The sequence below is a fragment of the Panulirus ornatus genome, chromosome 36, assembly GCF_036320965.1.
Source record: "Panulirus ornatus isolate Po-2019 chromosome 36, ASM3632096v1, whole genome shotgun sequence".
In the NCBI taxonomy this organism is placed as follows: Eukaryota; Metazoa; Arthropoda; class Malacostraca; order Decapoda; family Palinuridae; genus Panulirus; species Panulirus ornatus.
The window spans coordinates 17,059,311-17,071,353 of NC_092259.1; the positions used below are offsets into that span (position 1 = coordinate 17,059,311).

General features: G+C 52.7%; 1 protein-coding gene across 3 annotated transcripts in view; it reads left to right on the forward strand.

Moving 5' to 3' along the window:
• Positions 1–12,043, forward strand: part of LOC139760418 (uncharacterized) — an 857,321-nt gene that overhangs the window by 62,439 nt on the left and 782,839 nt on the right. The window contains exon 1 of one of the 3 annotated variants that reach the window (XM_071683595.1): positions 1,095–1,144. The exons of the other annotated variants lie outside the window; for them this stretch is intronic. Within the exon in view, the coding sequence (XP_071539696.1) occupies positions 1,110–1,144 (35 nt within the window). The 5' untranslated portion in view covers positions 1,095–1,109. Of the gene's footprint in view, positions 1–1,094; positions 1,145–12,043 lie in introns of those variants that run through there. 3 annotated transcript variants of the gene reach the window in all.

The following is a 12,043-nucleotide window of genomic DNA, read 5'->3' on the forward strand; positions in this document are numbered from 1 at the left end:
CGCCCGAACATTGGTAGAGCGACACGTGTCCCGCCACCTGGCCAAGCCCCTGTCATCGCGCCCATACCGACCGTACAGACGGACGGACGCACGATCGCACGGTCGCACGATATTCCCGGATGGGAACGATGAATTTCGAAATGTTTGGTTCGTCTTGTGTGGGTCGGGTTGACGCGAGCGAGCGGGAGTGTGAGACAAATGTTCCTGATTGATATGTTAACAACACTTGAAAGTTGTTGCCATCTAACTATAAACTCAGTATAACATTTACTGTAGCAAGTGACAGGAAATATAGGAAGTAATGGTTATATTACGATATAATGAAAGCCAGGTTACCAGACGTAGGGGCATTTCTCTACCCCCTTCGTCCGTGTTGGTCATATTGTTTCACACAAAAATGTGTTTACGTAAGAAATGTAAGGAAGCGTGCGGGTGGGTTGTGTTTACAAGGTGAACCAGGTCAGCAGGCTTGTGGTGGGCCGCAGCTCACAACACCTTGATCGACCAACCCACCTCCCCAACACCATGGTCGACCAACCCACCTTCCCAACACCATGGTCGACCCACCCACCTCCCCAACACCTTGGTCGACCTCCCCACCTCCCCACAGGTAGGGTTGCGTCGTAGTCGTGTGAAGTGTACGTCCTGCAGACGCCAGGGGTCAGGTCAGACAGCTGGACAGGAAGCAGTTAGGGTGGCCATTTGTAAGATGAGGTTTCCCCCCCCCCCCTCCCTGGGGCTGGACCCACCCCTTGTGAAGGTAAGGTCAACATAGAGTGGTGGCAGAACATGCGTCCGGGAGCTGTGTGCTACCACAACACACACACTGCTCAGCCACATTAAACCACAGTGGAACTTGTCCTTCAGCTCCGGCAACTCTCGCTCACATGGGAAATACTGGCATGACTCCTCCTCCTGCCTGAGTGATGCTTGTGTTGCTTCTGTGTACAAGTTGTGTGGAGGTTGTTCGCTGTAAGAGAAGGTTGGGTGTGCGGCGGGCGCGTGTGACAACACACATGAGCGTCAGGCACGACGTCGGATCAGGTTTTGTGGAAGGTTGATCCTGGAAGACGGGCACTGTGAAGCAGAGGGTCCAGTCTACTTCCTGGATGTCATCCCCTGATGGCAGAACAGCCATAGAAAGGTAGATGTTAAATGTGACATAGAAATTAATGATAGATGGAGACACAGAACACAGTACATATCCTACACACTCCGGGGCTCAGCTGTGACCGTGCTCCAGCGCACCTGGGTATCAACCACTGGAGAAACTTAACCACCCACTGGTTGTAAGTGGTCAACAACCACTGACCAGGCAGGTGGGTATTACCGCCAGGGTATCGGAAGGGGGGTCAGGTATGGCGGAGTAGTGAGCCAGCATTACAGTGGCCGTCACGTTCTCATCCTTGCCCCCAGCCTCGCCCGATGTGAAGGCCACATAACGATATGTAGGTCGTGTGACTCGTTGTTATTCCACACATATGTACGTCACTTGCCAGCACACAACCTCGCAACAACACCGGGACGTAACGCTGACGCTACCGATCGAGGAGGTACGATCTCTCTCTCTCTCTCTCTCTCTCTCTCTCTCTCTCTCTCTCTCTCTCTCTCTCTCTCTCTCTCTCTCTCTCTCTCTCTCTCTCTCTCTCTCAGCTGCAGGTTGGATGATCATGTCGTGTGATGATGTGTCCAGCGACGACAGAGAGCCAGGGTTAATGACCTCTGCAGCGGCCATACATCTCCGCTCTGCCCAGCCTTCACCTCCTTGCTAGTGACGGCCTGACCCTTGACCGCCAAGTTCCGACGAGCTTGACCTTGGAGGTGACCCCCTGAAGTTGTGTATCCCAGGTCACACGACCATAGCCTCCTGGGTCGTCCACCAAGGCGCTGCCGAGGTGAACGTTCTGGACTGACAAAAATGTTTGGGTGTTCGTGGAAATCGCCAGGGTTGTAGTCTTATCTTGTGTGTGTGTGTGTGTGTCAGACACAGGACCATGTTGGCGGGCCACGTACTCTCCTGGTCCTCCACTCCTCACACACCAGGCGGGGTGGGCTCAAGGCTGCTCTACTGGATGTGAGTCGTTGGTCGATCAAACTGTTGGAAGCCGCGGCCCGCAGGTCCACCACGTCGCCACCACAGCCTAGCTGGTCTGGCACGCATTGTGAGTACTTGTGTTGCATCTTCCTCATGTTCTCTCCCATGCAGCCGTCAGGGTATGCATCCCTCGGGGTATGCATCTCTCGAGGTATGCATCCCTCAGGATGCGCATTTCAGCGTATGCATCCGGCAGGGTATGCATCTCTCAGGGTACGCATCTCGGGTATGCATCCCTCAGGGCGTCTGATGACTGTTGCTGTGTTTCTTGTCGTCTGTGACCTGACCTGCTGTGCCACGAAGTGACGACCCTTGAGGACTAACTGACCTTTGACCTTACTCACAAGGGTTAGGTCAGAGGGCACCAGCCAGGCACGGGCGTACATAACCAGGTTTGAGTCATTTGTTCTGGCATCAAGAATTGTTAAAGTTGGAGAAAATGGTATGATTTTTGTGTTGTGTATTTGTTGTATGTGGTATACCTAGTGGGTCGTGGTAGGTTAGGATGGAATTGGACGTTTGGTCAACTTGTGAACACCAAGGTCATGTCATGGTCGTCCTGAAGTTCCGGTAGTTATCCCTGCTACCATTTTCTTCCTTCAGGTTATGTGTCAGATCTGTTCATGTTATGTGTCAGATCTGTTCATGTTATGTGTCAGATCTGTTCATGTTATGTGTCAGAACTGTTCATGTTATGTGTCAGAACTGTTCATCTTATGTGTCAGATCTGTTCATGTGTCAGATCTTGTCAGACTGTTCATCTTATGTGTCAGAACTGTTCATCTTATGTGTCAGATCTGTTCATGTGTCAGATCTGTTCATGTGTCAGATCTGTTCATGTTATGTGTCAGATCTGTTCATCGTGGGATTCAGAAATTGTGGAATCTGTTCACCTGCATTTTTATGTATATATATTTCATTGATGTTGCCCAGTCTGTCGCCGTCATAGAGACTGGAATCGTGAACATTAGCAAGTACAAACCGTCCTTATTGAACCAACCTTTTCCTACTGGGAGTTGAGCCGGAGGGAGAGGTGGGTGGATGGGTTGCCTCCTGCTTTGCTAACCTGTTCCTATTTTTGGACCGACGCTAAAGATAACCTCGTTATCTGGTCCTCTGACGTGCTACATTTAGTGTAGATGATAATTGTAAACAATATATGTTTGTTGTGGAGTTGTGATGGTGAGGACAAGATATTACTTTGTGAACTGAAAATGGGCACCAGTTGTGGTTGTGGAGGCAGAGAGCAGGAAATATGATGGTCCCTGACGACAATTTCTTCCTCTTCCTCTTGTTGTGGAGGGGAGTGAGTGAGTGTATGGTGTGCGGGGAGGGTGGAGAATGTAGCGGAGGAGGAGGAGGAGGCAGCCACCTCACTTACCCTCAGCCACTCCAGCGGCTCATCAGCCAGCCAGGGGGACGGCTGTCATCAGGTCTTCAACTTTTGATCGCAACGGCGAAAATTAGTTTGGTTACGCTTCTGTGTATTTGTTCTAGTTTGATGTGGCTTTGATAGATCTGGTGACCAGTTGTGAACCACGTGTTGTGTTCGGTGTGACGGGACACGTTGTGAACAGGAGTTACTGTGACCTTCGCTGTATATGTTATAATATGGCTTCCTTACATCGTGTTTGCTGTTATACGCAGCGTATGCGTATTTAAGTTCCTTGTGATATTAATGATGGCGTACAGTACCTGGTTGTGTACGTTAAACCCACTGCATCTCTCTCTCTCTCTCTCTCTCTCTCTCTCTCTCTGAACTGTCTTCTGTTTTTCTTGAGATCTTATTTCTTAACATCGTGTCGTGGGAAGTTATAACGTGGGAAGTTATAACGTGTCGTGGGAAGTTATAACGTGTCGTGGGAAGTTATAACGTGTCGTGGGAAGTTATAACGTGTCGTGGGAAGTTATAACGTGTCGTGGGAAGTTATAACGTGTCGTGGGAAGTTATAACGTGTTGTGGGGAAGTTATAACGTGTTGAGGGAAGTTATGATTACCTCACCTGTAACCGCTGCCTCCAGGGTGGCCATGTTGGTCCTGGTAACTAGCAGAGGTATCAAGCGTGCGCCTTGTGGCACCCCAGTGGTGACGTCACGTTGAGCCAGACGGCCAGCCACATCATGATGCTGCTACCTACACTACTCCCTCCCTCCCTCATCCACCTGTCGGGCTTATTATTATTATTATTATTATTATTATTATTATTATTATTATTATTATTATTATTATTTTTTATCCCTGGGGATAGGGGAGAAAGAATACTTCCCACGTATTCCCTGCGTGTCGTAGGAGGCGACTAAAAGGGGAGGGAGCGGGGGGCTGGAAATCTTCCCCTCTCGTTTTTTTTTTTTTTTTTTAATTTTCCAAAAGAAGGAACAGAGAAGGGGGCCAGGTGAGGATATTCCCTCAAAGGTCCAGTCCTCTGTTCTTAACGCTACCTCGCTAATGCGGGAAATGGCGAATAGTATGAAAGAAAGATACACACACACACACACACACACACACACACACACACACACACACACACACAGTATATAGTCTTAATTCAGGTATTTGGTTGGCCTTGCCGTCTCAGTTAGCAGAAGATAAATGATTGGCATCGAAGTCGCTCATCTCACGTGTGTGGACCACATCATGCTACTCAAACTTGGCATAATATTTGTTGTTAGTTGAATGACGGGACGACGAGATGTGGGAGTTCAGGACGTGTGGGAGAGGTGTGTTGTGAGAGTTGTAATCGTCTGCAGGTTATAGAAGGAGGGAAAGTAAGAGGATGGTACATGCCAGAGCTGAACACAGGTGTGGCAATGACAGGCGATCAAAGCTCCACACTTGGTGACAATGAGGGATCTTCCTCACACCTCTTACCTGCTTCCCTGGCTGGACTCTGGCGTGCGTTGTCACACACGCGCCACATCTCTGGTTGAACTCATTGTTGTCTACATAACGTCCTTCCTGCCGTGCGTGAGAGTAGCACTGGTTATGTGCGGGGATCAAGGCAGAGGTCTGGGAATTCCTCAGGTTAAGTCTATAACTGAATACAGTCGCTTTCCTACAGCAGGTGACCCGCTGGGGGAGTGTGTAGCGCGGGTGCTCCTCCCTGTAGGACGGGTACACGGGTGCTCCTCCCTGCTGTGTTGGTGGACAGGAACCTGACGGGTGCTCCTCCCTGCTGTGTTGGTGGACAGGAACCTGGAGCCGTTTCAGGAACGGCCAAGCATCTACGACGGTACGATTCAGCACATCGTCCAAGTGTTGATGTGTGTGTCAGCCATACAGATTTTGCGCCATGTCTACGGTCGAGGAACGCCGTGTCGCCGGAGGAGTCCATGAGGCTACAGTATCATGTGTGCATCAGACAATGGACAGAGGGAAGTAGGAGAGGGACGTGTTGATAGGTGGATAGACAGGAGGTTATGTAGGTGGATAGACAGGAGGTTATGTAGGTGGATAGACAGGATGTTATGTAGGTGGAAGGATTGGTGGGTTTAGATGTATAAGATGGACGTTGGGCAGCTGTGAGGGAAGGGCTGGCGACGCGCCCTCGGGTTCCTGGGTTATACACAAGCGTCCTAGGGTCTTGGGCGTCAGTTGGGGCGAGATAGCCGAGGTTTCTGGTATTCAAGGCGCAGCTTGCGCACAGGGGACGTCCAGCAAGGCAATCGGGCTGGTTCACCTTGTGTGTGGCTACTTGGGTAGAGGACAGTGAGCCCTGGTGTGTGGCCCCTGACCAGGTAAGTGACACCACTGAGACACTGACCTTGGCTGAGGTGTGCGTGCTGCTGTACGTAAACACCGAAGCCTTCCTCTATCCACGTCTCTATGGTGGCGGGAAAAATGTGTTTTGATTTCATAAAAGGTTAGGATAGGTTAGGTGAGGGTAGGATAGGTTAGGTTAGGTTAGGTTAGGTTAAGTTACGTTAGGTGGGGTTAGGTTAGGTCAGTAGGTTAGGTTAGGTTACGTTACGTTACGTTACGTTAGGTGGGGTTAGGTTAGGTTAGTAGGTTAGGTTAAGTTAGGTGGGGTTAGGTTAGGTTAGGTTAGGTTAGGTTAGGTGGGGTTAGGTTAGGTTAGGTTAGGTTAGGTGGGGTTAGGTTAGGTTAGGTTAGTTTAGGTTAGGTGGGGTTAGGTTAGGTTAGGTGGGGTTAGGTTAGGTTAGGTTAGTAGGTTAGGTTAGATGGGGTTAGGTTAGGTGGGGTTAGGTTAGGTTAGGTTAGTAGGTTAGGTTAGGTTAGGTTAGGTTAGCTTAGATGGGGTTAGGTTAGGTTAGGTTAGTAGGTTAGGTGGGGTTAGGTTAGTAGGTTAGGTTAGGTTAGATGGGGTTAGGTGGGGTTAGGTTAGTAGGTTAGGTTAGGTTAGGTTAGGTTAGGTTAGGTTAGATGGGGTTGGGATGTGGTCATACATACCCCCTACCACCCACCCCACCTTCCCAAGGTGTGTTAGTAAGAGATGGGTTTTGAATGATGTGTACAGAGTGTGTTTGAGTGTATGTACAGAGTGCGTTTGAGTGTGTGTACATAGTGCGTTTGAGTGTGTGTGCATAGTGCGTTTGAGCGTGTGTGCATAGTGCGTTTGAGTGTGTGTGCATAGTGCGTTTGAGTGTGTGTGCATAGTGCGTTTGAGCGTGTGTACGGTATTAACCTGGTCTTCTCGCCCCTTGTTGGATGAACACAGGAGCGTCTGCTGGCGCATGCAACCTCACTTGGCGCATGCAAAACAGGCTATGCTGTGGTGACTGTTGAGGCTAAGCCGCCACCTGTGCTGGGGGCCACGGCCACTGCTGCGCTGTGGTGGTGGTGGTGGTACGCCAGACTGAGCCTGCTGTAGTGTGGTGTGTGGTGGTCGTACGCCAGACTGAGCCTGCTGTAGTGTGGTGTGTGGTGATGATAGGCCAGACTGAGCCTGCTATAGTGTGGTGTGTGGTGGTGGTACGCTAGACTGAGCCTGCTGTAGTGTGGTGTGTGTTGGTGGTACGCCAGACTGAGCCTGCTGTAGTGTGGTGTGTAGTGGTGGTACGCCAGACTGAGCCTGCTGTAGTGTGGTGTGTGTTGGTGGTACGCCAGACTGAGCCTGCTGTAGTGTGGTGTGTGTTGATGGTACGCCAGACTGAGCCTGCTGTAGTGTGGTGTGTGGTGGTGGTACGCTAGACTGAGCCTGCTGTAGTGTGGTGTGTGTTGGTGGTACGCCAGACTGAGCCTGCTGTAGTGTGGTGTGTGGTGGTGGTACGCTAGACTGAGCCTACTGTAGTGTGGTGTGTGGTGGTGGTACGCTAGACTGAGCCTGCTGTAGTGTGGTGTGTGGTGGTGGTACGCCAGACTGAGCCTGCTGTAGTGTGGTGTGTGGTAGTGGTACGCCAGACTGAGCCTGCTGTAGTGTGGTGTGTGGTGGTAGTACGTCAGGCTGAGCCTGCGGTAGTGTGGTGTGTGGTGGTGGTGGTGGTACGCCAGACTGAGCCTGCTGTAGTGTGGTGTGTGGTGGTGGTGGTACGCCAGACTGAGCCTGCTGTAGTGTGGTGTGTGGTGGTGGTACGCCAGACTGAGCCTGCTGTAGTGTGGTGTGTGTTGGTAGTACGTCAGACTGAGCCTGCTGTAGTGTGGTGTGTGGTGGTGGTGGTACGCCAGACTGAGCCTGCTGTAGTGTGGTGTGTGGTGGTGGTGGTACGCCAGACTGAGCCTGCTGTAGTGTGGTGTGTGGTGGTGGTGGTACGCCAGACTGAGCCTGCTGTAGTGTGGTGTGTGTTGGTGGTACGCCGGACTGAGCCTGCTGTAGTGTGGTGTGTGTTGATGGTACGCCAGACTGAGCCTGCTGTAGTGTGGTGTGTGTTGGTGATACGCCAGACTGATCCTGCTGTAGTGTGGTGTGTGGTGATGATAGGCCAGACTGAGCCTGATGTAGTGTGGTGTGTGGTGGTGGTACGCCAGACTGAGCCTGCAGTAGTGTGGTGTGTGGTGGTGATACGACAGACTGAGCCTGCTGCAGTGTGGTGTGTGGTGGTGATACGCCAGACCAAGCCTGCTGTAGTGTGGTGTGTGGTGGTGCTCCGCCAGACTGAGCCTGCTGTAGTGTGGTGTGTGGTGGTGGTACGCCAGACTGAGCCTGCTGTAGTGTGGTGTGTGGTGGTAGGTACGCCAGACTGAGTCTGCTGTAGTGTGGTGTGTGTGGTGGTACGCCAGACTGAGCCTGCTGTAGTGTGGTGTGTGGCGGTGGTGGTACGCCAGACTGAGCCTGCTGTAGTGTGGTGTGTGGTGGTGGTACGCCAGACTGAGCCTGCTGTAGTGTGGTGTGTGGTGGTGGTACGCCAGACTGAGCCTGCTGTAGTGTGGTGTGTGGTGGTGGTACGCCAGACTGAGCCTGCTGTAGTGTGTGTGTGGTGGTGGTACGCCAGACTGAGCCTGCTGTAGTGTGGTGTGTGGTGGAGGCTACGCCAGACTGAGCCTGCTGTAGTGTGGTGTGTAGGTGGTGCTCCGCCAGACTGAGCCTGCTGGTAGTGTGGTGCTGTGGTGGTGGTACCGCCAGACTGAGCCTGCAGTAGTGTAGGTGTGTGTGGTGTACGCCAGACTGAGCCTGCTGTAGTGTGGTGTGTGGTGGTAGTACGTCAGGCTGAGCCTGCTGTAGTGGTGTGTGTGGTGGTGGGTACGCCAGACTGAGCCTGCTGTAGTTTGGTGTGTGGTGGTGATGTACGCCAGACTGAACCCTGCTGTAGTGTGGTGTGTGTTGAGGTACGCCAGACTGAGCCTGCTGTAGTGTGGTGTGTGTTGGTGATACGCCAGACTGATCCTGCTGTAGTGTGGTGTGTGGTGATGATAGGCCAGACTGAGTCTGCTGTAGTGTAGGTGTATGGTGGTGGTGGTACGCCAGACTGAGCCTGCTGTAGTGTGGTGTGTGTTGGTGATACGCCAGACTGAGCCTGCTGTAGTGTGGTGTGTGGTGGTGATACGCCAGACTGAGCCTGCTGTAGTGTGGTGTGTGTTGGTGATACGCCAGACTGACCCTGCTGTAGTGTGGTGTGTGGTGGTGGTACGCCAGACTGAGCCTGCTGTAGTGTGGTGTGTGGTGGTGGTACGCCAGACTGACCCTGCTGTAGTGTGGTGGTGGTGGTACGCCAGACTGAGCCTGCTGTAGTGTGATGTGTTGGTGGTACGCTAGACTGAGCCTGCTGTAGTGTGGTGTGTTGGTGATACGCCAGACTGATCCTGCTGTAGTGTGGTGTGTGGTGGTGTCGCCAGACTGAGCTGCTGTATGTGGTGATGTGTGGTGGTACGCCAGACTGAGCCTGCAGTAGTGTAGTGTGGTGGTGGTACGCCAGACTGAGCCTGCTGTAGTGTGGTGTGTGGTGGTGTGTACGCCAGACTGAGCCTGCTGTAGTGTGGTGTGTGGTGGTGGTACGCCAAGACTGATGCTGCTGTAGTGTGGTGTGTGGTGGTGGTACGCCAGACTGAGTCTGCTGTAGTGTGGTGTGTGGTAGGTGGTACGCCAGACTGACCTGCTGTAGTGTAGTGTGGTGGTGGTACGCCAGACTGAGCCTGCTTAGTAGTGTGTTTGGTGTTGGTGGTACGCCAGACTGAGCCTGCTGTAGTGCTGTGTGTGTGGTGGTGGTACGCCAGACTGAGCCTGCTGTAGTGTGGTGTGTGTGGTTGGTACGCCAGACTGAGCCTGCTGTAGTGTGGTCTGTGTGTTGGTGTACGCCAGACTGAGCTGCTGTAGTGTGGTGTGTGGTGGTGGTACGCCAGACTGAGCCTGCTGTAGTGTGGTGTGTGGTGGTGGTACGCCAGACTGAGCCCTGCTGTAGTGTGGTGTGTGGTGTGGTGGTACGCCAGACTGAGCCTGCTGTAGTGTTGGTGTGGTGGTGGTACGCCAGACTGAGCCTGCTGTAGTGTGGTGTGTGGTGGTAGTACGTCAGGCTGAGCCTGCTGTAGTGTGGTGTGTGGTGGTGGTGGTACGCCAGACTGAGCCTGCTGTAGTGTGGTGTGTGGTGGTGATGGTACGCCAGACTGAGCCTGCTGTAGTGTGGTGTGTGTTGATGGTACGCCAGACTGAGCCTGCTGTAGTGTGGTGTGTGTTGGTGATACGCCAGACTGAGCCTGCTGTAGTGTGGTGTGTGGTGATGATAGGCCAGACTGAGCCTGCTGTAATGTGGTGTGTGGTGGTGGTGGTACGCCAGACTGAGCCTGCCGTAGTGTGATGTGTGTTGGTGATACGCCAGACTGGGCCTGCTGTAGTGTGGTGTGTGGTGGTGATACGCCAGACTGGGCCTGCTGTAGTGTGGTGTGTGGTGGTGATACGCCACACTGAGCCTGCTGTAGTGTGGCGTGTGGTGGTGGTACGCCAGACTGAGCCTGCTGTAGTGTGGCGTGTGGTGGTGGTACGCCAGACTGAGCCTGCTTTAGTGTGGTGTGTGGTGGTGGTACGCCAGACTGACCCTGCTGTAGTGTGGTGGTGGTGGTCCAGACTGAGCCTGCTGTAGTGTGATGTGTGTTGCTGGTACGGCAGACTGAGCCTGCTGTAGTGTGGTGTGTGGTGGTGATACGCCAGACTGAGCCTGCTGTAGTGTGGTGTGTGGTGGTGGTACGCCAGACTGAGCATGCTGTAGTGTGGTGTGTGTTGGTGGTACGCCAGACTGAGCCTGCTGTAGTGTGGTGTGTGGTGGTGGTACGCCAGCTGAGCCTGCTGTAGTGTGGTGTGTGGTGATGGTACGCCAGACTAAGCCTGCAGTAGTGTAGTGTGGTGGTGGTACGCCAGACTGACCCAGCTGTAATGTGGTGTGTGGTGGTGATACGCCAGACTGAGCCTGCTGTAGTGTGGTGTGTGGTGGTGATACGCCAGACTGAGCCTGCTGTAGTGTGGTGTGTGATGGTGGTACGCCAGATTGAGCCTGCTGTAGTGTGGTGTGTGTTGGTGGTACGCCAGACTGAGCGTGCTGTAGTGTGGTGTGTGGTGATGGTACGCCAGACTGAGCCTGCTGTAGTTGTCACTTTGTGAGTGGAACTTAGTGACTGTTTTCGTGACGTCTCCACCGCCGGAGTCTCATGTCATAAAGTTTACCTTACGATGGTTTGGGAGGTCTTCTACCCCCACAGCTGGGTCTGGCACCTTACCTTACCTTACGATGGTTTGGGAGGTCTTCTACCCCCACAGCTGGGCCTGCCACCTTACCTTACCTCACGTATACCTTACGATGGTTTGGGAGGTCTTCTACCCCCACAGCTGGGTCTGGCACCTTACCTTACCTTACGTATACCTTACGATGGTTTGAGAGGTCTTCTACCCCCACAGCTGGGTCTGCCACCTTACCTTACCTCACGTATACCTTACGATGGTTTGGGAGGTCTTCTACCCCCCCACAGCTGGGTCTGGCACCTTACCTTACCTCACGTATACCTTACGATGGTTTGGGAGGTCTTCTACCCCCACAGCTGGGTCTGGCACCTTACCTTACCTTACGTATACCTTACGTTGGTTTGAGAGGTCTTCTACCCCCACAGCTGGGTCTGCCACCTTACCTTACCTCACGTATACCTTACGATGGTTTGGGAGGTCTTCTACCCCCACAGCTGGGTCTGGCACCTTACCTTACCTTACGTATACCTTACGATGGTTTGGGAGGTCTTCTACCCCCACAGCTGGGTCTGGGACCTTACTTTACCTTACGTATACCTTACGATGGTTTGGGAGGTCTTCTACTCCCTCAGCTGGGTCTGGCACCTTACCTTACCTTAAGTATACCTTACGATGGTTTGGGAGGTCTTCTACCCCCACAGCTGGGTCTGGCACCTTACCTTACCTTAAGTATACCTTACGATGGTTTGGGAGGTCTTCTACCCCCTTAGCTGGGTCTGGCACCTTACCTTACCTTACGTATACCTTACGATGGTTTGGGATGTCTTCTACCCGCACAGCTGGGTCTGGCACCTTACCTTACCTTACGTATACCTTACGATGGTTTGGG